General features: G+C 42.6%; 1 protein-coding gene across 4 annotated transcripts in view; it reads right to left on the bottom strand.

Annotated features, from left to right (window-relative positions):
* The window catches only part of SCG5 (secretogranin V), a 53,164-nt gene that overhangs the window by 6,404 nt on the left and 20,690 nt on the right, over positions 1-26,070 (bottom strand). For 2 of the 4 annotated variants that reach the window (XM_068964669.1, XM_068964671.1), the window contains exons 2-3: positions 10,561-10,710; positions 6,101-6,213 (exon numbers count right to left, since the gene is read on the bottom strand). In XM_068964669.1, coding sequence (XP_068820770.1) covers positions 6,101-6,213; positions 10,561-10,710 — 263 coding nt within the window. The remainder of the gene's footprint in view (positions 1-6,100; positions 6,214-10,560; positions 10,711-26,070) is intronic. The other 2 variants (XM_068964670.1, XM_068964672.1) reach the window with 1 other exon arrangement.

The following is a 26,070-nucleotide window of genomic DNA, read 5'->3' as shown; positions in this document are numbered from 1 at the left end:
ACAATCAGAAAACCATTTGGTCTATAACATTTTTAATAGAGTGAACCTTTTAAAAACTGCCAAAAATCTTCTTGGCAGAAGAAAAGCTATGTTGTTGAGAGGGGTGCAGGACAGGCTCTGTTACCACAGTTTGTATAAGTGTTTCCACATATTTCTGGATTCCAAACACATAGTGGATTTAAATGAGCTCTAGAATGTCATGTGCATGTTGAATATATTTCCCTTCTATTGGGATTATAAGAGACAGGACACTTAACCTGAAGAGAGAATGGGAAATGAGGAATTGGGAGCTTTCTCAAGTTGTTTACTTAAAAAAAATGTTTTTTTTTTCATCAGAAGGGAGATAATATATAAAAGAGGTGATTCATCTTACTCTAAAATACCCTGACATTGATTTTTTAAAAGAAGAAGATGATAGATTTCTGGTAAGGGACAAGTTTATACAACCCTTGTATCTTCTGGGGTGTTTGGATATCAAGTTCTTTTTTTTTTTTTCATGGTAGATTTGGAAATGAAAATGACAAATACCAAGAACGAGGTCATAGTTTTCATGTTCATTAAAATCTACTCCACCCACAATTTACAATGTGTATCTCTTGCCCAACCTCAACTATGCACGGAGGCCGTGCCAGAGCGTCAAGGAGCCTCCACAGCTCCAAAGATCGGTCCTGGCCGCAGCCTGAATCTCACGCTTACTTGGAAAACTGATGAGTTTCATCTCAGAAGGGAGAAAAGTACAGATCATTCACTCGAGGAATGAGGGTATTGCTGTGAGGTTCATTCCTGCTGTCTGTGCTTACCTTTCTGTAGATGGAACAATTCCTGGTGAAAGAGAAAGTCCTAGGAATTCGTGCCAAAGCTGGGGACAGGGGTTGGGAGATAGGGGGCCAGGAGAGAGGCTTCTGCGCATCACTGGGATCAGTTGCCTGAGCGGGAGGGAGGGCACAGGGACCCTCGAGCTAGTGTCATGGGGTGGGACAGCCAGTCAGCCATGGTCGAGGTCCACTGTGCAACCAGCAGGGTAAAAACAGTAGCATCTTAGTTACTCCCCTTTAGAAGGCCAGAGTTATACTCATAAGAGCCTTCATTCAAACAGAAAAGGAAAGGTACTGCAAGCCTTCCTCTCAAAGATGGTCCCTGTATTTCCCTAAGAGTGCAGGTGAGGATGAGCCAGATGCTTTCCCACCCCTGCCTGCCAGTGACCTTGGCATTCCTGATTAACCCTGCTATTGTATGGATTTGAAGGCAGGGATTGACAGGTCTCCTGTGGGTGAAAGAAGTACACAAAGCCAATGAGAAGAGACCAGCCCCCCTCCTGACACCCATTCCCTGTAGATAGGGTGGGGAGGGGGAGCAGTGAGCCTGTTTTCCATGTGAGCAGCAGGTCTGAGTTCACAAAGAGGGCTTTCCATTGTGCCATCAAGATTTTGGAAGACTGCCTAGATCTTGGTTTCAAATTCCATTCCTAAATGGAACCAGGGAGGCTTCTTGGAGAAATGTCTGATTCCAGAGCTAGGGTAGGGAAAGTACAAGGATGAATGAAGTTGGGATATCTAATTGGGCCAGAAAGTAAGGAAGTACTCAAAAAGTGATGAGACATGGGGAAAGGAAAGAAAAGCCAGCCTGCAGAGACTCCCACTGGCTAAATCTAGGACAGTTTGAACAGCAAAACAAATAATAATAGGGAACAATGAATCTATACTGACAAAAATTTTTTTTAAAAAATGGGGAACAGGGGAAACTCTTGCTTAGAATAGAATGCCAACCAAGAAATGCCGAAAGAATAGTAACATTTTTAAATAAAGCACCATTTTAAAACTACCATAGTTATCATTATTCTGGTGAGTGCCATCAGTGGATACTAAAATTGTTAGTTGAAAGTTTAATGGGGACAGAATATTTATACAGTCTTGAAGTAAATCTCCACAGATTAATTATTAATTTCAAAGGGAAAAATAGTAACTTTACACTGGAGAAATCTGGCAGACACCACTTTGCCCAAGTCACCACCAATTCTGGGATAAACTGGCTCCAGGCATTTCCCAAGGGGAATACTAAGAAGAACATATCAGAAAGGCATAGCTCATGACTAATGACATGGAAACATGAGAGAAACCCAAAGTGAAGAGCATCTGACTCTTCAGACACAACAAGGGCGTGAAAGACAAAGAAAGGCAGAGGGTCCTGTGTCTCATTTCTCCCACGGCTCAGGTTCAAGGCCCAGCACAGCTGCATCCGGTTAAGCAGGAGCCTCTAGTCACCCAAGCTGCTGGTGAAAAGATGTGAAAAGCACTAGGAACGGAGAAACATTTGCTTTTCAAGACAACGTCTTCCTAAGTGAGTAACACTCAGTAACGGATGTGTGAAGGAGGGCTTGGCTGACATCTATGGTAGCCAGCCTTTGTCTACGGCAGCTCCAGGTGACATATCGTCTGAAAGACAACCAGTTGTAGACAAGACTCGACAGAACCACTGTACAGGACGCACTGTGAGTGCTGAGCCATGGAAAGAAAAGAGATTTATCCAGTTTTTAGGGAACTCTTAGAGTCCAATGTTCTGGTTCAAATCCCAGTTCTGTCAATGATCAGCTCCGTGGGGTTGGGCAGACCTTTTAAACTCCCTCTTCATGCATCCTTGCTTAGTCGCTTCAGTCGTGCCCGACCCTTTGCAACCCCATAGACTGTAGCCTACCGGGCTCCTCTGTCCATGGGATTTTCCAGGCAAGAATACTGGAGTGGGTTGCCCATTTCCTTCTCCAGGAGATCTTCCCAACCCAGGGATTGCACCTGGGTCTCCCGCATTGTAGGCAGACACTTTACCATCTGAGCCACCAGGGAAGTCTCTAAGCCTGTATTTCCTCATCTGTAAAATGAGCATGATAGGGAAGGGCAGATTGAATGAAATAATTCACATAAAGTATTTGGCACTGTCTGGCACACAGTATGTGCTCAACAAATATGACTATTTACTGTCTTATAAAATACAATGGCTATTATCATCTTTGTGTCGGACATGACTGAGCGACTGAACTGAACACCTAATTCAGGGCCTGGAAGGTATATGATGTGCATTTAATAAATGTATCTTGATGCATTAACAAAGAGAGAGAAATGCAGGAAATTAGACAGATGCTGATATTTATGTGAATCACTACTCAAGACTCAGCTGAGCTCCAGCTCACCTCAAACACAGGGAAACATTACCAGCAAAAAAAAAAAAGGAATCAGGATCTTGTGTGTAAGCTCTCTTGTGAAAGATGATCCCTTTGCTAATTTAAAGGACAGTGGAACTTGAGACCATCATTCTTTATGAACGCTAAGGAAAGCTTGGGGACCCCAGCTTAGAAAAGCAAGACATACTCAATTCACACTTCCACATGAAGTGGAACTCATGCTTGACTGCTAGGTGGTAATGAGAAAATAAATGAAGGAAACAAGTTTAAACAGACACATAATTACAGATGAGGAAGGTGTGTAAACATCGTTCCTGGTCATTGATCTGTAATAGTCCTAAACTTCTAGTCTTTAGCTCTAATGTAGACAGTGAATGGCAGTGACTCAAAGGAAAGAAATCAGTATTGAAAAGAGGCAAAAACAATGAGAGGGTAGCTGACTTCATAGTGGAGTGCTGGGAGTGGCACACGATGAGAGAGATCTGCAAAGATTTTCAAGAAGAGGGGAGGAAAGTTGACAAGAGGGAAGTTTCCATCTCTCTCACATCCTCACTCAGACTGGTCTCCCTCTTCCCCTCGCACTTTCCCCTCGCACCTTCCCCTCATTTCCAGATTAGCACCTTTGGCATCCTCAGTGGTTACTGTACAATTGGCCATGTGAGTCCTCAGCCCTGGGTCTTCCTTGCCTATTCTCTTCCATCTCCCCCAGTAACTGCACCTGGTAGAGCTTGATCAGGAAGCTGAGCCATGCTGAGGTGGGTTCATTTTATTTTCATGCAATTTATCCCAAGCTGGTTAGCTCCTTGAGACCAATAGCATGTCAATGACTATTGTATAGCGAGCACCCAGCAAGCGCCTGGAACACAGCAGGCTCTGTCCAGGCCCTTGCTTCTGTTAGGTGGCACTTCCGCCCATCTCTTGTAGATTCCTTCCTAATGCTCCTCTATGCCCTGCTCTTTCCTACTCTTCCTCTGCTCCTTTCTTTCACTCCTACTTCCCTCTCTTCTTCCTTTATTTAAAAAAAAAACTTCCTCAGAGGAAACGTTCATACCACCCATTTCTTACAAACCTGACACAGCTCTTTTTACCTTCTCATGCTATGTTTATGCCATATACCAAATCTAGTCAGTCCCCTAGTTCCCTTTGAAATGTCTTGGATTCTTATTGCTTTACTGAGATTCACTTAAATTCTCTGTGTTCACAGCCTTCATAACTAGAATTATCTCCATATTTTTTTCCCCACCTTTAGTTTCTTCTCTCTATATCTCTTCCTTCCATATGCCACCAGAATAACTTTTATAGAACACTTTCATGATTTTAGCCTCCTATTCAAGAACCTATAGATGGTTACCTATGTAATCCAACATGTTTAAACCCTGCTAGTAGGCTTCCAGATGGCTCTGCAAATTCTCCCTAACATCACTGCTTATAAGAAAGAGGAGAAATAGAATAATGCATATTGGAGGGAGCAAAATTAACTTAGAGGGCATTGGTGCTTTGTCATTTTAAGACAGGAAGCATGTGCACGTTGACTGGAGAGGGAATCAAACTCATTGCTTGGATGATGGAAAAAATGGAAGTGGTCATTAATGAGGAGGGACCTCTCTCTCTCTAAAACAATGTAAAAAGGAAGAGAGAGAGTTTAGTTCTGAGACCACAGTATTCCCAGTAAAGTAGGTAGCAAGTTGGCTGCCAGTGATGGAGACCTATAGCTTTAGATAGGCCTGGGCAGTTAGGAGTATCTGCTCATTCCTCATTCACTCACTCCTCCTACAGGCGCACTGGCCGCCTACGTATACGTGAACTAACCCTCCTTAGTAGTTTTCCACTTTGCTCACGTGGCTTCTGCAATTGATTACATCATCCAACCCACAGGAAAATAGGTCTATCTCCATTCCACTGTGATCTTGTTCAATTCATTATTCCAGCCATTTGGGATCTTCTTGAATCCCAACTCTGTCATTCAATGCTCTCCCTTCCAACTCTGTGTCTTTCTTTGAGAATCTGATAAGCATATGCTCTATAGCTTTTATTACAAACATTTATAAAAATGTGGAGTGGGATATCGCTAAGACACATAGGATACATGTGAAACTGCTCTCCCTCTCGACATGGACTCTTTAATAAGCTCCCTTTCGGTGATGTTTTCCTGCCTAGGTTGTCTCTCTCCACCTCTTCCAACAGGATATCATGAAAGAGCTCATCAAATACTTTGCTAAAGTCCAAACGCACTATGCTCACTTCATTTCCCTCATCAAGCTGGCAAGTAAATGAATAATGCTGGCAAGTGGAAGGATACGATTAGATCGACAAAACTTGTTTTTAGCAAACCTGTGCCAAATGGTCATGCTTTCTCTTTCCAAGTGCGTATAAACAATTTCCTTAACTGGCAGTTATAGGTTCTTGCCATTGATGGCAAGTTCACTGCCACATATTTTGGAATTTTTCTTCTTTTTCCATAAAGCAGAATTGCGTGTCTGTTTCTCAGATTCTGGCATGGTTTTCCCTTAGTTCTGCAGAGATCACCTCCCTCAGTCTAGGGGAAAAACCTGCAAATTTTCTTAGTATCCTTTTTTTTCAAAACAGAAATTTCATATACTTCCTGTAAGAGGTGCATGAAACACTGATGAGATTTTCGGACGTGTTATGACACAGCCTATGGAGCAGACCACAGTAGAACCCTCTTGAGATTAGAGCTGATGAGATTGGTTCAGGTCACTGACTCTTCAAATGGGTTGGTATATTGTGCTCTAGGCAGTGAGTGTGGTTTGGAATTAAAAGTCCCTCTCAACTAGAGATTTTTGGGAAAAAAAAATCAGAGTCTAAACAATTTTCCTTCTCTCTCCCCACCCATATTGTTTCTCTCTGCCATCAGTACCTTCAGAGTACCAGAGTATACGGCTTACTAGCAATTAAGATTGGACTTACCCACTTGCCCAAGCCTGGATAGTCATGTTCTGGATCAAAAAGGTGCTGGTGTAACTGGAATTCTCGACTGAACTCTGCTGTGTCAGGGGTGTTTTCTAGACATCCATCATCTACTGCAAACAACAAAAGGTTTTTGAGGAACAGCCAAGTATCTATTGTTATTCTAAGAGTTAATTTATTAAAAACAACTAGACATCCAAAGGTCAGAATGTATTCACATCAGTCATTCTAAATCAATATCCTTCTGGGATTTGCTCATCCCAGATTCCCATTCCTCTCCTACCCATGTCAGAGAATGGTTGGCTGCTCACCAAACCCACTTCCCATTCCCCGTCGGCACATGGCTAATTTCCCAGCCTTGCTATGCAATCAGGTGGAGTCATATGCCTGGATTTGTGCTGATGGAATGTGGGCAGAAGTGATGTATTCCACCTCCAAGCCTGGCCCATAAAAACCCTCTGGAGGACCCCCTCTCTTGCTCTCCCAGGCCCACCCTCACCCCCAGCATCTGTTGGTCTGCTTGCTACATGTTGCCGACCAGGGCAACTGTGGCTGTCAAGTGCAAAGATGAAAGATGGCAGTCTGGGTTGCTGAACCATCCACCTCCACAACACCCTCACCCACCTCTGGCAAGACTTCACACAAATAAGAAATAAACTTCTATTGTGTTAAGCCAGTGTTATTTTTTGTCTGCCATAACAGCAATTATTTCCTTTACTGATATACTTCCATTTCACATGACTTACTCTGTTTTCTCTTGGGTGGCTCTTTTGAAATGATTTTGGCTTCTTGGAGAAAGTCCATTATATAAGAAAAATAATTATTAGACAGAACTTGATGGTGTGTGTTGTAGTGGTAACTGGGTAAGCCTGGAGTCAGAAAGATAGACCCGAGCTCAGGGTTGAAATCTTGGCTCATGAGTGATAGATGGGTTTAGTTCCTTGGGAGAGTTAACTTAGCCTAAGTCCATTTATTCACCTATGAGATGAGAATAATCAAATCCTTACCTTTCAGAGTAGCTATGGGGAACAGAGATGATCATATACAGCATCTGGCCCATAATAGGTTTCCTCTATGTCTTAGTTCCCTTCTCACCATCTCTCTTTAAATGACAGTTCATATTATCAATGCTCTTTGAAATAAAGCATGTCTTCCATTCAAACACAGGAAAAGGTTATCCCTCCTGGCTGCTGCTTTTACCTAAGCCCCGTCATTACAAGTCACAGTGCTCTGAGTCTTGTTTCCTGTCTCTAATGTGCTTTATAGACAATAGCGTTAAAAGTGGTGGGGGGCGGGGAGGTTGGGAAGGTGGTTTGGGCAGGACTAGGGAAAAGAAAATGGCACCCCACTCCAGTGTTCTTGCCTGGAGAATCCCATGGACAGAGGAGCCTAGCAGGCTACAGTCCACGGGGTTACAAGAGTCGGACACGATTTAGCAACTACACTACTACTAACTAGGGAAATGGAAGAGACTTCCTTTCAAAGGGAGAGTGAAGCGTCAAGGTCACTGCTAAAAGAGGTCCAACACAATCAGGCAGGTAGTCTGGTCTCTTGAGACCGCTCCGACGCCTACCAGTAGCTTTCAGCATCCAGTCTCTCAGCCCTTCTTAGCAGCAGGAAGCTTGTGAGGAAAGCACTAGCATTTGGAAAAAACCCTAATGTGACTCTAACATGGCTCCCCACTTCTCACTGAGCTGGTTATCTGCTTTCTTCATCTAGAGCAATTAACATGGAGGAAAGGGAGAGCAAAGCAAAAGAGGTCAGGCAGTCTGCTCATGGCAGCTTCACAACCTCTTCCTAATCGTTTCTCAGGTACCTCTGAGTGGGCCCGAACTGAGATGCAGAGATAGAGGCCTGTGGCTCTGGGAACCGAAGGTGTCTGGAGCCCGAAAATGCTCCCTGGAACTCACATCCCTGAGGCCCAGGACAGACTGTGAGTTCTGTCGGCTGCTCTACCGGGCTGAGTGAGCCATGATTCAGAGGTGAGTGTGGCTTAGAGAGGGAAGTGAAGGATATTCTTGGATGGCTGGACTATGTGGTGTCATGATTCTCAATGAGACATGTCTCAAGCAATTTCTAACAAATAATGGCTAAATTTAGCAAGTGAGTTTTTTTTTTCTAGAATGCAGATTATGATAGAACAAAGAGGGAGAAGTATGCTAGCTTAATGAAAAGGCAGGGAGGGAAAGGGAAGATAACGGCAGACAAGAAAGGGCCTGGGAGCTGGGTTTTTATCCAACTCTATCAGCCAGCCAGGATTGCTCCATCTCAGAGCTCCTAAGTGCTACTGATTAGGGCTTGATTACATAGATCTCCATATTACTTGTTTCAAGGATTACCGAGGACTACACTGAACGTTTTTAAGGCCCTGACTATGTCTTCATTTTACAGATGAAGAAACTGAGGCCCAAGGAAGTAAGCTGACACACTGTAATGAGGACTAGACAGCGGATCTGTTGGCTCAGACTCTGGCTCTCCCTCCATTCTCCTCTAACAGCAGTCTCCAGACTTCAGGATGCTCCAGAATCACAGGGAAGGCAGCTTAGAATACAGATTTCTGCATCCTACCCCCAGGGTTTCTGTTTCAGTGGACAGAGGAGCCTGGTGGGCTACATACAGTTCACGGGGTCACACAGAGTCGCACATGACTGAAGTGACTTAGTAGCAGCAAGCAACTAACATTTTACTTTTTTATTTTTTACCCCCATGGTTTCTAAATCAATAGCTCTGGAATAGGGGTGAACATCTGCATTTCCAATAAGTCTCTAGGTAATACTGATACTGCCAGGACTACATTTTAAGAACCATTGTCTGATATGATATTGAATCAGTTTAACCAAATCCCCACGGAGACTGTTACTCTTCAGACTTTAAACTGGTCTTTCTTCCTGCTCATCCAAAGCCTCACAAGCAAGTGAAATGTGGCTGAATCACTGGTTCTGTGCAGTCATTTAGATTTTCCTACAGTCCTGGGCCAACATCCCCACACTGGCTTGGCCACATCCAACTATTTTGGTTGTCCCATCCCAGGATGGAGGCTCTGTCCCCCATGGGAAACAGAGACCTCACCTTAAATGAAAAAAGGGCTATCTCTCAGAAGGAACCTCTTTCAAAGAGAGCCTGTATTGTGTTTAAGAAGAGCTGAGGTACCAACACTGTCAGAATTTTCAGAGCAAGGCAGCATGTCTTAGTGGGTAGGTCCACGGTCCTGAATCAGATAGACCCAAGCTTGAGTCTTGGCTCAGCTACTTGTTACATGAATAACCTTGAGCAAGCTATTTTGGAAGCTTCAGGCTCATTATATGTAAAGTAAGGATAATAAATACTAAGTGTAGTGTTAGTCATTCAGTCGTGTCCGACTGTTTGCGACCCCATGTAGCCCACCAGGTTCCTCTGTCCATGGAATTCTCCAGGCAAGAATACTGGAGTGGGCTGCTGTTTCCTTCTCTAGGGATCTTCCCGGCCTAGGGATCGAACCCGGGCCTCCTGCATTGCAGGTAGATTCTTTACCATCTGAGCCATCAGGGAAGCCCAATAAATACTAACATTATTATTATTGGGCTGGAGGGAAAAGACTACTCTGGTTGCTCACTAGTGGCAAAGCTATTTACAGTCTGGATGATATTTAATGAGTCCTTACTCTGCATGAGGTGATGTGCCAAGTGCTTAACATGGGTAATTTCATTTAATTCCCCAATAACCCCCATTTCGCAAATAAGGAAGCTGAGATGCAAGCAGTTTATTCACTTGTTCGAGGTCACATCTCCTGACCAGGGGTTTGAATTCAGGTAGTCCTCTGTCTAGAGAAACTACTCTGAACCAGCAAAGTAAGCTGCTCAAAGTCCAGCATAAGTGAAGCTCACTCACCGTTCATCCTCTTTCGCACTGGGGGGTAGAAAGTTGGGAGCAATACATGAATAGCAAGGAAGGTTTCAACCTACTTCCTTAACCAACTGACTTTCCTGGGTCCCCTCTCTCTCATGCCACCTCCCAACTCCCAAGGAAATATTTCAGGATAGATGCTCACTGGTTACAACATAGTTGAAATGTCAGTTGTCAAGAGAAGTGAGGAAAACAAAAGGACATGGGCCATCCACAAAGGAAACAAGTTCCAAAGTGGGCAGCAACTGCATCAAAGAAGAGGCAAAAAAAGAGAAAACCCTCTCTTTTATTAAAAAATGAAGCACATGCAGAAAAGAGCATCAACTCCCAAAGAGGGAGAGAGAAGATGAAGCCTTGGCAAGAGAGTCCTCTGCAGGTATATCTGAACACCAGAACTCACCAAGAGTTCTAGAATCAACCTCCCTTTCCAATCCACCTACAAATAAATACATAGGGGCTCATGGGACTAGAAATACTATTTCTCTGAACATATGTAGCCAATGTTAGCATTTTTAATTTCCTCCGAAAGCTCCTACCTTTCATGGGAACCCAGGAGCATGCCCACTAATGCCCATTACCTGTTTTTCCAATGGGACAGGGGTTTGGAGGGTCTGGGTAGCCCTGGTCCTCACTGAAGTCTTTAGGAATGTTGTCACCAGTCAACTCTGCTACGATGTTTGGGATGTTGCCAAAGGGACCCAAGTGTTGCAGACCTTCATGAGCTCCACCTGCCAGGAAATCAAAAGAAGATCATTTCAGGGCAATGCCATTCATTTCAACCACTATTTATTCAGGCACACCACACAAGCAAAGTACTGTGTTCTATGCTGTGGAGAGAGAAAAGGAAATACAATAGTTCCTGCCCTTAGGGGGTTAAAATTTTCATTGTGAAAACAGGCACAAACTGCACAAATATCATTTCCACTCAGGGCACACCGTGTATGTGCTATGCTGGACATGTTAAAATACAGTGCTTGGAACAGAGGAAAGGGAGGGTTTCATTAGGCTGATAGGATACGAGGGCTTTTGGACAAGTTGGAGCTTGAGTGGCACTGAAGGGCTGGGTTTTGCAAGGTTGGCACGGGGCTCAGGGAAGAGAAAAGTGTGCAACTGGCATCCAGATAGAAGAACAGGCTGAATGACAACCAATTACCAATAAAAGGGGATGAAGAAAAAAATATTTGACCTTCTCCCATTCTAGATCAACCACTTGAAATTGGGTGTATTTATTTCAATCTTTTCTTCCCTGTGTATCTCTTTCTATGCATTTGTTCCTTTTTCATTTACTATTAGAGCATGTGGCTGCACGGTCTCTATCCCCATGATTATAAATGACCATGTAGTCTTCAATCCAGTGATTCTACCACAACAGATTAATCATTCTCCCATTGTGGGATGTTTAGTGTTTCCCAATTTGCTTTTAGGCATTTAATTTTTTCCATATTTTGGATTAGTTTTCCTCAGGAAAGATTCCCAGAAGTCAAATTACTGGGTCAAATGCTATAAATATTTTTATGGCTCTTTATATTATATTGCCAAACTGTTTTCCAGAAAGGAGGTACCAATTTATAAAATATCAACAAAATCTGAGAATTCTATATTTATACATCTTAACCAGTATTGGATTTTACAAAAATAAAGTTTTATGTTTTCTTTGCTAATTTTAAAGGCTTTTAGAAAAAGTACTGTTTCATTTTGAGTGTCTTTGATTTCTAGCTCAGTTGATTTTTTTCCATGTTTATTTACCCGATTTAATTTCTTTTCTGTGAGTTGTCTGTTTATGCTCTTGGAATTTCAGTGTTTCTCTTATCAACTTTCAAGAACATTTTACATAATAAAGGTATCAAGTCTTGGGGCATTACATTTCCTGCAAACACTTTCCATGTTGTCTGACTGACTTCTGGATATTATATTTGTAATAGTTGGCTAACATAAGTTTTTAAAACTTAAGTAGGTTTGTTGTTGTTATCCTTCACGATCTCCTCTCATCTTCTAAAGTTACAAAACTATTGGCCCTTCACAAAAGTACTATCAATACTTAGATATTTCAGTTTTCTATTTTTAAAATTAACTCTTTGGTGCAGCCATTGTGAAAACACTGTTGAGGTTCCTGAAAAAATGAAAAACAGAACTGCCATGTGATCAAGCAATTCAACTCCTGGGTATTTATCCAAAGAAAATTAAAACACTAATTCAAAAAGATATATGCAGTCCAATATTCATTGCCACATTATTTACAATAGCCAGGATATGAAAGCAACTGAATGAATCAACAGATGAATGGATAAAGGGGATGTGTGTGTGTGTGTGTGTGTATGTGTGTGTGTGTATGTGTGTGTGTGTGTGTGTGTGTGTGTGTATATATATATAGAGAGAGAATGTCAGTTAGTGGAATATTACACAGCCATATGACAACATGGATGGACCTGGAGGGTATTAAACTAAGTGAAATACTATATGCTCTCACCTATATATGAAATCTCAAAAACAAAACAAATGAAAAAAAAAAAAGAAACAGATTCAGATACAGAGAGCAAACTAGTAGTTGCCAGAGGGGAATGGGGGTGGCAAGGGGTTGAATGAAAGTAGAGGAAGGGAATTACACAAACTGCAAGATATGTTGAACCCTGGGTTGGAAAGATCCCCTGGAGGAGGGCATGCAACCCACTCCAGCATTCTTGCCTGGAGAATCCCCATGGACAGGGTAGCCTGGCAGGTTGCAGTTTCTGGGGGTCACAAAGAGTCAGACACGACTAAAACAACTAACCACAGCACAGCATAAAGCAACCATACTTCCACCTTCAGAGGAAGAATGGTCTTGCCAATGGGTTATGTAACTTAAGTCGAGCTAGGTGAGTCTCCCTTTTCCCCTGGACAAGTTGTGCCAAGGCATAAACCTCTGACACTTGTTTTTCTCCCTCTTTGTTGGTTGAATCAGCTCCCATTTAGATCAACACCTATTTCTCCTTTGGAAATATTAATATATTTAGTAGGATCATGGCTAGCTCCCAATGTCCTGGGAATACCATTGTCTCTTTGAAGTCACATTGCATCTTTCTGTCTTAATTTATTGTGCTTGATTAACACTTATTCTTTTGGTTTGTTTTTTTGTTTTGACCACATAGCATGGCCTGTGGTATCTTAGTTCCCCAACCAGGGGTCAAACCCAGGCCCCCTGCAAGTGGAAGAGCAGAGTCTTAATTCTTAAAAGGATAATTGTACCTCTAATTCCAAATTCCTCTAGCTTCCAAATATGGATACCATAAAATAACTGGGTTTTTTTTGTTTACATTTATATTATAGCTCACTGAATGAGTAGTGCACAAAATTTCTGGATTTTTAAAGAAAGGTATTATTTTTATAAATTTTCCATGTGAGTATTTAAGATGTATTTTTATATAACCCATAAATATCTAAATATAGCCAATTATCCAACATTATTAATCACATTCTTTTATGTCCTTATTCATATTTTATCTATCACAATCTTATGGCTGTGTTGAAATCTATTACTACCAGTAAGTGTCTGTCAGTATCTTTTATTTCTCATTGTTTTTGCTTTAGCATTTTGATGCTATACTAATTGCTATGTCTAAGAGTATAAATTCTTCATTTTAATCGTCATTAACTGGCAAAATTAATAACAATTGACAAATCATATCTTGACACATATTTCTGCTATTAGCATTGCCACTTTCATTCTGTTGTTTTGTGTGGTGAACCTTTGATTGTTTTATTTTTAAACTTTCTATATCTCTCTGAAGATTTTTCCAATTTATACTGAGGTACCTGCCTTCAGAGACATTCTAGAAATTCACAGTTATTATCTCACGTTAACCCAAGACCCACAAAAGTTTAGAGAGACAGACTTGTATGCTTGGTATTGATATATCTGAGGCTTTATACCATCTTGGCATTAGAGCCACCTTGGTGATTGCTATAGGGCATGCCTTCTGGTGTGTCAATACATGTCTCAACTTTTGAAAGCACCCTAGGCTTAAGTGCCAGGAATTATCCAACTTGGCTTCAGGGAGATGCATGTCTTAATGCTCCACTAGCAATTAATGAAAGAAGCAAACACAGTTTCCTTTATGGAAGGCCTGCCAAGGCTCTGTTTACCTCTGTGCACCAGTGCCATTAGAATGAATGGCACACTTGTTAGGAAGCAACAGATGTTTAGCACCAGGCAGATATAACACAGGCTCTTTTAAAACTACATTTAATTACATCAAATCAAAAAATACTCGCTGAGGAACTATGGGAGTTAGATGGAAATTAAAAAAAAAAAAAAAATTTCTATCTTTTGCACCTGGATGGGTAGAGGGGAGTTTAGGGAAGAAGGGATACATATATATGTATGGCTGAGTCCCTCTGCTGTTCAACTGGAACTATCACAACATTGTTAACTGACTATACCACAGTACAAAATAAAAAAAATTTTAATGCTATCCTTTGTTCTCCAAGAGCTTGAATTTTATAGATAAGAAAGTGAAAGTGTTAGTTGTTCAGCCATGTCTGACTCTTTGTGACCCCACAGACTATAGCCTGCCAGGCTCCTCTGTCCATGGAATTCTCTAGGCAAGAATACTAGAGTTGGTTGCCATTCCCTTGTCCAAGAAATCTTCCCAACCCAGGGATCAAACCCCGGTCTCCCACATCTCACAGGCAGATTCTTTACCACCTGAGCCATCAGGGAAGCCAGCCAACAAAACTAACCACATATAGAAAATAACTAGAAAGTTATATACTTAAGTATACAATCAAATGCTAGTTAACTGGTTCAGTATAGTGTTTAGATTATGCTGCTCTATTTTGCACCTGAAACCAAGTCATTCAAACTGTTAGGATGCCAAGGATGCTGTCTGGTCCATTTGTCTCTAAAAACGAAACATATTTTAAAATTATTATTCGGTCAGCTTAAAAAATATTTATTGAGTATATATGACTATCAAGACATGGACTAGAGGGTCAGTGATGAACCAGGTAAATATGACTCCTGCTCTTACAGAGTTTACAGTTTTGTAAGGGATGCATAATGAAATACACATTTAATGATACAAGTGAACTTATTTACAAAACAGAAATAGACTCACACACATGGAAAACAAGCTAATAGTTACCAAAAGGGAGAGCAGGAGGAGGGGAGAGAAAAATTAGGAATTTCAGATTAACACATACACACTACAATATGTAAGATAGGTAAACCACAAGGACCTACTCTATAACACAAGAAACCATACTCAATATTTTGCAATAACCTATAATAGAAAGGAATCTGAAAAAGTGTGTGTGAATATATATATTCATATATATTATATATATATTCATATATATATATTTTATATGTATATATATATATAACTGAATCACTTTGCTGTACACTTGAAACTAACACAATATTGTAAATTAACTATACCTCAATAAAAAGAAAGGAAATACATTTAAGATGCAGAGTTATGATGTGACAGGGTTACAGTGAGATGTCACAGGTATGCAGAGAAGCAATATCTAACCTAGATCTACAATGTGAAGGATTGCCTGCAAGAAGCAACGTACCAATGATTATGCTCTGTGCCATAGAAAATACAAATGTGAAAGACAGGATTCCTGCTCCCTACTTAGTTCTTCATTCTAGTTGGTTGTTCAGCACCAAAACAACAAGCCAGTGGTACATGATAAGGTACACTCCTTGATATAATTCATTATGGTATTCTAAATGATGTGGAAATTCAGGAAATAGGGAACCTTCCAGGAAAGCTTCCATGGAAGAGGTGACATTTGAGTTGAAGCAGGAAAGGCAGGATCCATTCTTATTGGTGGTGAAGGAAAAGCCACACGTAGGGCACAGAGGTAGGTGAGAGCAAGGAATATTTGAGCATCAATGATGAGCACTGCTTGGAAGGGAAGAGCTAAATAGAAGGAGAGACAGCTAATACCAGGCAGAAAATTATGAACTGATAGAATAACAAACAGCAACCAAAGCTTTATAGGAAGAAGAGTGATATAATAATTGGATGTTGTGTAGAGCATTAATTTATCAATAGTTTAAAACCCTCTTTCCCACCAAGGGTGCACATCAGAATCACTTATGGAATTTAAAAAAATCTCAGCCCTCTACTCCAGATCCAGTGTACTCAAGCATCTTTCTGAAGGTCACTGTACAAACGTAGACCGGAGGGAAGTTAAGAAGGCTTAATAACACACTACTGCTGAGACTCAGGGGAGCGGTGACACAGATTGGGGTGGAGCAGTCACAACACGAGCAGAAATAAGAGAAATCTCAAACAGTGCAGAAGGGAGAGAGGAGTCAAGTGTCCATGCACTACTGAGAGGTGAGGGGGATCTGGCTGCTCACTGCCCCAAAGCCAATAAACATGCCACGGTGGTGGAAAAGGAAGTTTGCTTCACTTCAGATGCTGGCAGCCAGGGTTGGGGGTGGGGGCGGACATCTGTCCAAAGGCCGACTCCCCACCAACTGGCAACTAGTGGGGCCAGAGCTTTTACAGACAGAAGGAGGGGGCTACATGCAGAAACAGCACAGTCTTCTCTGATCTGACAGTGGTCTTCCAATTGGTCTTCGGTGCTTTGACCAGTGTCATCTCGATTGCTTCAAGGACAGTGAACCTTTAGTTCCAGGGTCCATTTGTTCCCGTCTCTTTGAGGACAGTTCCTAGAATTGTGGCAGCTCATGTCCTGGGTACAGTCTGGTCATCACGTAGCTAACTTCTCCACCTGATGTTGTAGTATCTATAAGACAGCTCACAGGATATGGCTCAGAATATTATCTACAGCCCTTGAGAAAGAAATAAAGGTCCTTGGCTATGCTGAATGACTACATTATTATTATTTGGTCTCCGTTGATGGTTTGCCTTTGTTTCTGCAAGTTCTCATTTCTCTGATTAAACTTATCCCTTGACTAAAGTTTTCCACAGACAAAAGGCAGGCAGAGGTCATGGTGGGGGTGGGGTAGTGGGAGGGACCATGGGGGTTCTGCTCCATTTCACATGAAGTTTCCAAAATCTAGAGGTCCCTTTATTTGGGAAAATAATGCCATTGGTTAAACATGGGATCTTTCACTACAGCTTTTAAATTATTTCAGGCAATTAACTCTATCCGGTGATGATGCTTTATTTATCTGTTTCCATCATGGCCGTATCACTCCACAAATGTCTCTAGAATAGACAGAAAATATTTCATTTTTGCCAAATAAATGTTAAGCCCTTTTGCTTCTATAAACAGCAACTTCGGAATATGTCCTTACCTCTTCTTGATACTTTGGGACTATTATTGGGAATACCTGTGACTCTACAATGCTGCAGCAGTGTGTTCTCAGAGCTTTAAAATGTATACAGCAATACAACTGTAATAAGTGGTCCCAGCTGCTAGAGCTTTTAAAGTTCTTTGTCTTCTCCTTCTTTGTAAGCTATTAATCCTAGTCATCCTCAATCCTTTTCATAATAAAGTGCAGTGCATAAATAAATAGTAGGTCTAGGGCCTGCAAGTCTTGTCTTCTAATTGGCTTTACCGCACACGTGTGCATAACTTGAGGATCCTGTCAAAATGTAGACTCTGATCAACAAATGAGGGATGGACCTGCCACTGCAGTTCCAACAAGCCCCCAGGTGATGCTGATGCTATTGCTCCATTACCCATGCATTCAGTATCAAGGGCTAGAAAGGGAGAGAGCCAGACTTACTCAAGTTAGATGCAAACTAAGAGTAAATTAGCACTGAGAACATTGGCATGACCATCTAGGTTCATGGAGTTTGTGACATTCAGTGTGGCCACTGAGAGGCTTTTTGAAAGTCACTTAAGGTTTCAGATAAAGGAACTATAGCTAGCTGAAGTCCCTTTACAGACAGTTTTATTCTAATTATAGAGGCACTCTCACACATTTCACAAGAAAAGGAGCCCACTGCACCTTTCTTCATTCAAACTAATCCTGTAGGGACTGAAAGCAAAGACCTCGCTCATGAAGCATGAAGGTACGTTCTCATGGAATAAGCACTGTCCTCTCAGGGAATAAGCGGAGCCCCATGGGTTGCCCCATGATGCAAGAGCTGGGGTCAGAGGGGGATGGTTTTGGTAGAAGTTAAGGTTGGTCAGAAATGAAGAAAATAGAAGAGACTGCACCACTCCCCTGCCTTTCTGTAACATTATGGTTTCAACTGTTTTAGACTATTTTAATATCTTTATTAAAAATTTTTAGTGAGGTCAGTAGGACAAGAGTTACCACTCATAACTGTGAGCAAGTGAGTCCTGGGAGACCTTTACTTGCCTAAAGCTGCTCAGCCAGTCTGTGCTATTTGCAGCCTGGGATCCCAGGGCTGTTTCCACGGCCCCATGGGGCCTCAGACAGCCCATCCGGACCCTTTCCAAAGATTAGCTCAAGAGCAATCGTTGGTAGAATGACCTGTCGGCATAAGAGGCCTCTCTCATATTTTCTATCTCACTCTGAGGCTCCAGAGTGTCAGCAACCAGTGGGGGTCGACATCCTCCTCAAGCCAGGCACCAGCAGAATGACTCTGAGATGGGGCGCCAGCCACGGGCCTCACCATCGTGGTTCCCGCGTGTCTGAGTGCTAGCCTCATGCCAGAAGTTTTAGAGCATCCAGACACAGCCCCTGCCCTGCAGACTCTGCCTTGCAATCTGGTAACACCCTGACAAGCTCGTGGCCAGCTGTCTCACCCGCAGCCCCATGCTGGGGCCCCTGGGGAGCCATGCGACTGGGCAATAAAGGAGAATTGTGGTGGGGCAGCCTGGTGCCAAGGAGCCAGTCACCCACCTCATAAAGAGGGAGTTCCGTGAGGAGAGTCTGGCAGGCAGCGGGCACACTCGCCTGAATACCAGCCATTCAGCTGAAGGGAAGGCATCCAGCAGTTTTCACTTATGTTACCACAAACAGCAGACGCTAAAAATACACTGCGGTCTGGGCCTTCATTCCTCCGCGTGTCCCCATACATCATTTATAAAGCCATGACCAGCTTTCCTTTGGTTCACAGTCTGGGAGACCGAAGCAGTCAGATAGGTGATTCCAATGAGTGTAGCCTTCCTTTGTTTCTCCCTTCAAAGGTGCAAAGGAGGGGGCAGCAGAGAAAGAGGAAAGAAAGTGGCGAGACAACAAAGGCCCTGGTGGGGCTGACGTTTCTGAGGTGTGCGCGCCCAGTCGTATCGGACTCTGTGCAACCCTACGGCTTGTGGCCCGCCAGGCTCCTCTGTCCATGGCACTTCCCAGGCAAGAATACTGAAGTGGGTTGCCACTTCCTCCTCCAGGGATTCTTCCCCACCCAGGGATGGAACCCACCTCTCCTGCACTGGCAGGTGGATTCTCTACCGCTGAGCCACCTGGGCATTCTCCCCCCGGGGCTGAGGAGGAAGGTGAAGCGGGGCAGGCAGGGCGCCTGAGAGTGGTTTCCGAGGCCGCAGGACAGGTGTGGACCCTGTGACGGGGCAGCACCGGCTGGACGTGAGGGGACACAGGGGGCCTTAATGAGGAAGGGCTGGCTGGCCCGGAGGTTTGTGGTGTTTACCTCACAACCTGGAAACACACACAGTTTTACAAAAAGAGCCATCACTCCTCAGCTTGGAGGACGCTAGGCAGGCCTTGGGGATGTGGCGGGCTTGGTTCCAGACCACTGCCATCAAGTAAATATCACAATGAAGCCAGTCACACAAATGTTTTGGTTTCCCAGTGCATATAAAAGTGATGCTCACGCCGTACTGTAGTCTATTAGGTGTGCAAAGCATTATGTCTAAAAAACTATGTACATACCTTCATTAAGAAGATACATACATTCTTACTATGTATCACGGAGCTTCTCTGCTGTGTACCTGAAACTATCACAACATTGTTAGCCAGCTATATACTCCAATACAAAATTAAAATTAAAAAAAAAAAAAAAACCGGTATCAGGGCACATTTGAAAAAAAAAAAGACACATTTTTATTAGAAAATGCCAACCATCATCAGAGCCTTCAGAAAGTCATAGTGGTCACAAGATCACTGTAACAAATATGATAATGAAAAAGCTTCTAGTAGTGTGAATCCAGTATTCTTGGGCTTTCCTTGTGGCTCAGCTGGTAGAGAATCCACCTGCAATGGAGGAGACCTGGGTTTGATCCCTGGGTTGGGAAGATCCCCTGGAGAAGGGAAAGGCTACCCACTCCAGTATTCTGGCCTGGAGAATCCCATGGACTATAGAGTCGGACACGACTGAGCGACTTTCACTTTCCCTTTCAGTGTGACAGTCACCAAAATGTGACAGAGACAAGAAAAGAACAAATGCTGTTGGTAAAACGGTACTGATCGGCTTGTTCAATGGAGGGTTGCTACAAACCTTCAATTTGTTTTGTTTTGTTTTGTTTTTAAAAAAAGGCAAAACAAAACCCTGCATCATTTGTGCAGCACAATAAAATGAGAATGCCTGTAATCTGTCACCTCCTATACAATCATGCCTGGGTTTCTCAGCACAGCATTCAGGCAGTTTCAATGCACATGATTGTCTGAACTGGAGCAAAGAGTAGAAGCAAGGAGAAAGGGCTGGAAAGAAACAACTTAGCCCTTATTAATGAGGGAGAAACACCTGAAAGAAGTGGCCAACTTGAGGGGTGGGATTTAAAAAATTTTTAATGTCTAACCTTTGTTTCTTCTTCCTTCAATCCCAGTAATTTCAGTGGGCTCAAAGGAAGAATGAAAACGATTAAGAGTAGTTTCTGCAGACTCACATAGAGGCATGGAGAACAGACTTGTGGTTGCCAAGGGGGAGAGCAGTAGGGGAGAGAAGAACTGGGAGTCTGGGGTTAGCAGATGCAAGCTATTATATATAGGAAGGATAAACAACAAGATCCTACTGTATACCACAGGGAACTGTACCCAATATCCTATGAGAAAACCAAAATGGAAAAGAATATGGAAAATAAAATATATTTATATGCATAACTGAATCACTTTGCTGTACAAAAAATAATACAATATTGATTTATAATATTTACTGTATTTATACTTCAATAAATTTTTTTAAAAAGTAGTTTCTGTACATATCCATTCTCAAAATTAACTCTGTGCATTAAAAAGCCTTTTTTGCCTTGATTCCTGGTGAGAAATGAGAGTCCTAAATTTCAAATGTAGTTGTGAAAAGCAACTGATTTTCATTTACTGAGGATCCACAGACAAGCCTGGGTAAAGAATACGCCTACAATGCAGGAGACAGAGGCGATGCACGTTCAGTCCCTGGGTTGGAAAGATCCCCTGGAGAAGGAAATGACCGCCCCTTCCAGTATTCTTGCCTGAAAGACCCCATAATCAGAGGGGACTGGTGGGTTACAGTCCATGGGGTCTCAAAGAGTTGGACACGACTGAGTGACTAGACCGGAGAAGGCTATGGCACCCCACTCCAGTACTCTTGCCTGGAAAATGCCATGGACGGAGGAGCCTTGGCAGACTGTAGTCCATGGGGTCGCTAAGAGTCGGACACGATTGAACGACTTCACTTTCGCTTTTCACTTTCATGCGTTGGAGAAGGAAATGGCAACCCACTCCAGTGTTCTTGCCTGGAGAATCCCAGGGACGGGGGAGCCTGGTGGGCTGCCGTCTATGGGGTCGCACAGAGTCGGACATGACTGAAGCGACTTAGCCGCAGCAGCAGCAGCAGCAGCAGAGCGACCAGGCATACATGCACAGAAAGAAAGCACCTTTTTTATTAAGAAACTTTATAGCTTCCCTTTGTTCAGGTTCAAATCCACATGTTGTCAGGCATCTGATGATATCCCAAACCCTTTTTAACTTGGGCATAAGATACAAAATGCATAACTAAGTACCTGGAATGTAATGAGCACTCAATAAATGTAAACTCCTTCCATTATCCAATCAATATTTCCTAATAGCACAATTAACAGAGCCCAGATTCACAATCTTACTTATTTTTCATTCTGATGCCCACAGTTCTGTACCTGGGGCAGTTAGGAACAAGGGCTCAAAAACAGCTGAACTCTTTATTAACAGTAGTACATCCTTGTTCACTTAAAACTAAAAATTAATGCTTGAACTCATTTCACTCATTGTTTTCAAGGCAAGCACACCACCCCCTCCCCAACCAGGCGGCATCATCTCTTTCTCAAGGATTTGCTATCCAGTTACAGGAAACAAAACATGTCCACATAAATACACACCTAATATAAGTGCCAGCTTCATGGAACAGACCATGAGCACTGTGGGAGAAAAGAAAGACGCACCCCAGAATGAGAAAATAGCCTCTAATCATGTACAATTAGCGATGGATGCTATGTCTTCAATTCTCCTCCTCCCTAGTAACGGAATTCAGTTTAAGCTGTTTAGAATGGTGAGGACTTATGTTGCAATATTCACATTCTCTAAACTCATGACAAGTGACCCCGAAGCACACAACATTTGGTAATTGAGAAAAACAAAGGAATGATTCTATCTATGCTGAATTGGCTTATTCACTGATTTGCCCCAGGGCAGGAGGCTAGTCCAGGCGGCTTGCTAAAGCTATCCTAATGTTCTGAGTGTGAGCCTGGTTCCTCAACAGGGACTTCCCCACATAGCCAGCATCCCTGGTAAATGCACCCCATTTCGCTGGCATCATCCTATATGTGCCGAAGAGATTTGAGTTGAGTCGCGCCTGCTGGCAAGGAAGCAAAAATAGAACTCACTGTTCAGATATTTTGTCTTGAAAGGCATTTGTTTTCATTCCTTTTCTTTCTTCTTTTGCTTGCTCCCTCATCCTAGGATCTAAGAATCTCAGGTTCCTTTGGGACCAAAGGCAACATTATCAGCATCTACTCGGAGGCACGCAAACAGTGAAGGCAGAAACTCGGAGTCGAAATATAGTGCGTTTGTAGCTTTCACATGTCCATATGGTCCCAATTTAGGATCACAAGCAGAGTTGTTTATTTTAGAAAAGCTTTTTAGTTCACTTTTAAGGTATTTTGCTTAGGCATTGCTTGCTTTTCAAAAGGAGAAAATGTGTATTTTTTTTCCAAAGTGGTGTTTGTTTTGGCTGTTTACTCATTTGCAAAAGTTCAAATTCTATTCTTTGAATTTAACTTATTTGCCTGCAGCCGCCACAAGCCCCACCCCTTCCTAACACGTACACCTCAAACCCCAAATTAAAGTAAAATGCATTAATTTGAAAATGAGGTATTTTCAGGATAGCTGTGAATTTTGTGGGTTTTGAAAAAATTGTTGTAACAGGTAATTTACATTGTAGCATTTCCAGTCCCTTCATGTAAATTTATTTGCTGCCTGAAATGAAGTCTTTATTTGGCAATTTGTATGGAGACCAGGTATGTTTTTGTACTGAGGTTAGAGCCAATTTGGGGTCATTTAAAACCTGTAGTCTGTGATTCTTGCTGAAATTATGTGACTTGACTGGGAGGTAGTGGAGCTTGAGTTAAGGTATCAACTAATGTTGAAAAAATAATGGGACATATAAACAAAACTGGTCCCATCACTTCATGGCAAATAGATGGAGCAAAATTGGAAATAGGGACAGATTTTATTTTCTCAGGATTCAAAAATCACAGCAGATGGTAAATTAAGATACTTGTTCCTTGGAAGATAAGCTATGACAAATCTAGACAGTGTATTACAAAGCAGAGACATCACTTTGCCGACAAAGGTCCATACAATCAAAGCTATGATTTTTCTAGGAATCATGTATGGATTTGAGAGTTGGACCATAAGGAAGGCTGAGCACTGAAGATCTGATGCTTTCAAATTGTTCTCTTGAAGACTCTTGAAGAATCCCTTGGACTGCAAAGAGATCAAATCAGTCAATCCTAAAGGAAATCAACCCTGAATATTCACTGGAAAGACTGATGCTATAATATGTTGGCCACCTGATGCAAAGAGCTGACTCAGTGGAAAAAACCCTGATGCTGGGAAAGATTGAGGCCAGGAGAAGAAGGGGGTGAAAAAGGATGAGATGATTGGATGACATCATCGACACAATGGACATGAGTTTGAGCAAACTCTGGGAAATAGTGAAGGACAGGGAAGCCTGGGGTGCTGCGGTCCATGGGGTTGCAGAGTTGGAGATGACTTAGCAACTGAACAATATCAACAACACAAAATTGGGGTAGGGATGGGTATTAGGTGAGGATATCGGTTTTTATAGAAAAGGCACACTGTGAACTTGGAGCCTCCAGCACCTGGTTCCACCTAGAGTCCTGTTGTCTCCGATTACTCAGAGCTCCCAAATACACCTTCCCTTCTGAAACTTCACTTACTGAAGACATCCTCTGTCCAAACTCCGGGCCCCACATCTCTGTTCTCAGTGATGTGACAAGTTCTGGGTGTCATTCCTGTGGGTGAGGGCCTCTAATGAGTATGAATTAACACATGGTACTCTGCTCGTGTATAATATCTTTGCACATTATAGAATTCCTGGGATAATAATTTTACCTTAAGTTCATGACTTCACTGACAGGAGTTTCCGGCCCCCTAGGGTACCAGCCAAAGAAACAAGCAGGCTACGTCAGGTTTTCAGGTCAGCAGAAAGGGCAATGGCAGTGATGATCCAGGTAGGCAGGCAAAAATCAATGTAAGGAAGACCTCAGAGGCCAAACCAGAACCAGGGAAATGGCTACAACCTTCACAGTTAGAGACTGAACATCCAAGGAAATAGCTTCCAACACAAAAGAAAATAAGGGATATCTGAAAGTGAAGTGAAAGTGTTATTCCTGCAGTCGTGTCCAACTCTGTGCGACCCCGTGAACTGTAGCCCACCAGGCTCCTCTGTTCATGGGATTCTCCAGGCAAGAATACTGGAGTGGGTTGCCATTTCCTTCTCCAGGGGATCTTCCCCACCCAGGGATCGAACCTGGGTCTCCTACCTTGCAGGCAAATTCTTTACCATCTGAGCCACCAGGGAAGGATGTCTGCAGAAGCATAAAATAGGGAAGCACTGAATGGGTGAGCCAATAGGTGAAATCAACAGCAAGCCCTCATGATCATGGAGGTGGTCCTCTACCCCAGACTTAAGCTCTTTGATAAAGCTTGAGTGTTACAGGGGAAGCAGGCCACTGGGAACACACTGAGAAGGAAGTGTGAATAAGGGGCAGCAGAGACCATGATGGGTCCATTCTGAACGAGATGGAGATGGGAGAGGTGATAGGGCTTGGCACTCCGCTTGCCTGGAGTCGTCTCCTTTCTGAGGTTCTGCACTGGTCAGAGGAGCAGAAACCTGGCTCAGGAATCCAAACATTTCATGTGTCAGCCCCCTTGTCAGTAGATTAAGACAAAGGAACTGAATCGGGGTCAGAGAAGGCTTTGGGGCCATGACAAAGAACACTCCCACTTGGTCTTACTAATCGGTACCTGCATGATATATCCCTAGTTCCCTTTCTCCATCCAAAGCTGCCATAAGTAACTAAGCATTTTTATAAAGAGCTAGCATAAGCATTTGTTTTGGACAAACTGTGATCTCTTCGCAGGACATTCTTTTCTGAGTTTCTGAGCAGCTGTTACCTTTTTTTATTTTTATTTTTACTTTATTTTACTTTACAATAGTGTATTGGTTTTGCCATACATTGACATGAATCCACCACGGGTATACATGCGTTGTTACCTTTTTTTCTCTTTTTATTGTTTCTGAATTCTAGCCTTGGGAGGAGAGGGCAGGTGGTATGTATGTTGGAGGAAGGAGGGGCACTTGGACTAAATCTCCTGCAAACATTTGGTATACAGTGTTTCTGGTCTGTAGTCTTCCTATCTCACACAAATATTCCCAACTTCTTCCTTTTGTATTCAAGTCATCTCTGCCTGGCAATAGTTAAGAATAAAACCACAACCTCACATACTGCCGATGGGAAGATATCAATACCAGGAGGAAGCTGCTCTGGGAAACAATCTGGCAGCTTCTCGAACAGTTCCACAGAGCTATCCTATGACCCAGGTGTTCCAGGTCTAGGTATTGATATATACCCAAAAGAAATGAAAACATATCCTCCCACAAAAGCTTGTACTCAAGGTTCCAGAGAGATGTTAATCCCTAATAGCTAGAAAATAGAAATTTAAGTGTCAAGTTAAAAAATAATACGACAACATCAAAACCAATAAAAAATGC

This window comes from Capricornis sumatraensis, chromosome 2 (genome assembly GCF_032405125.1).
Source record: "Capricornis sumatraensis isolate serow.1 chromosome 2, serow.2, whole genome shotgun sequence".
Lineage (NCBI taxonomy): Eukaryota > Metazoa > Chordata > Mammalia > Artiodactyla > Bovidae > Capricornis > Capricornis sumatraensis.
This window is presented reverse-complemented; position numbering and strand designations above follow the sequence as displayed.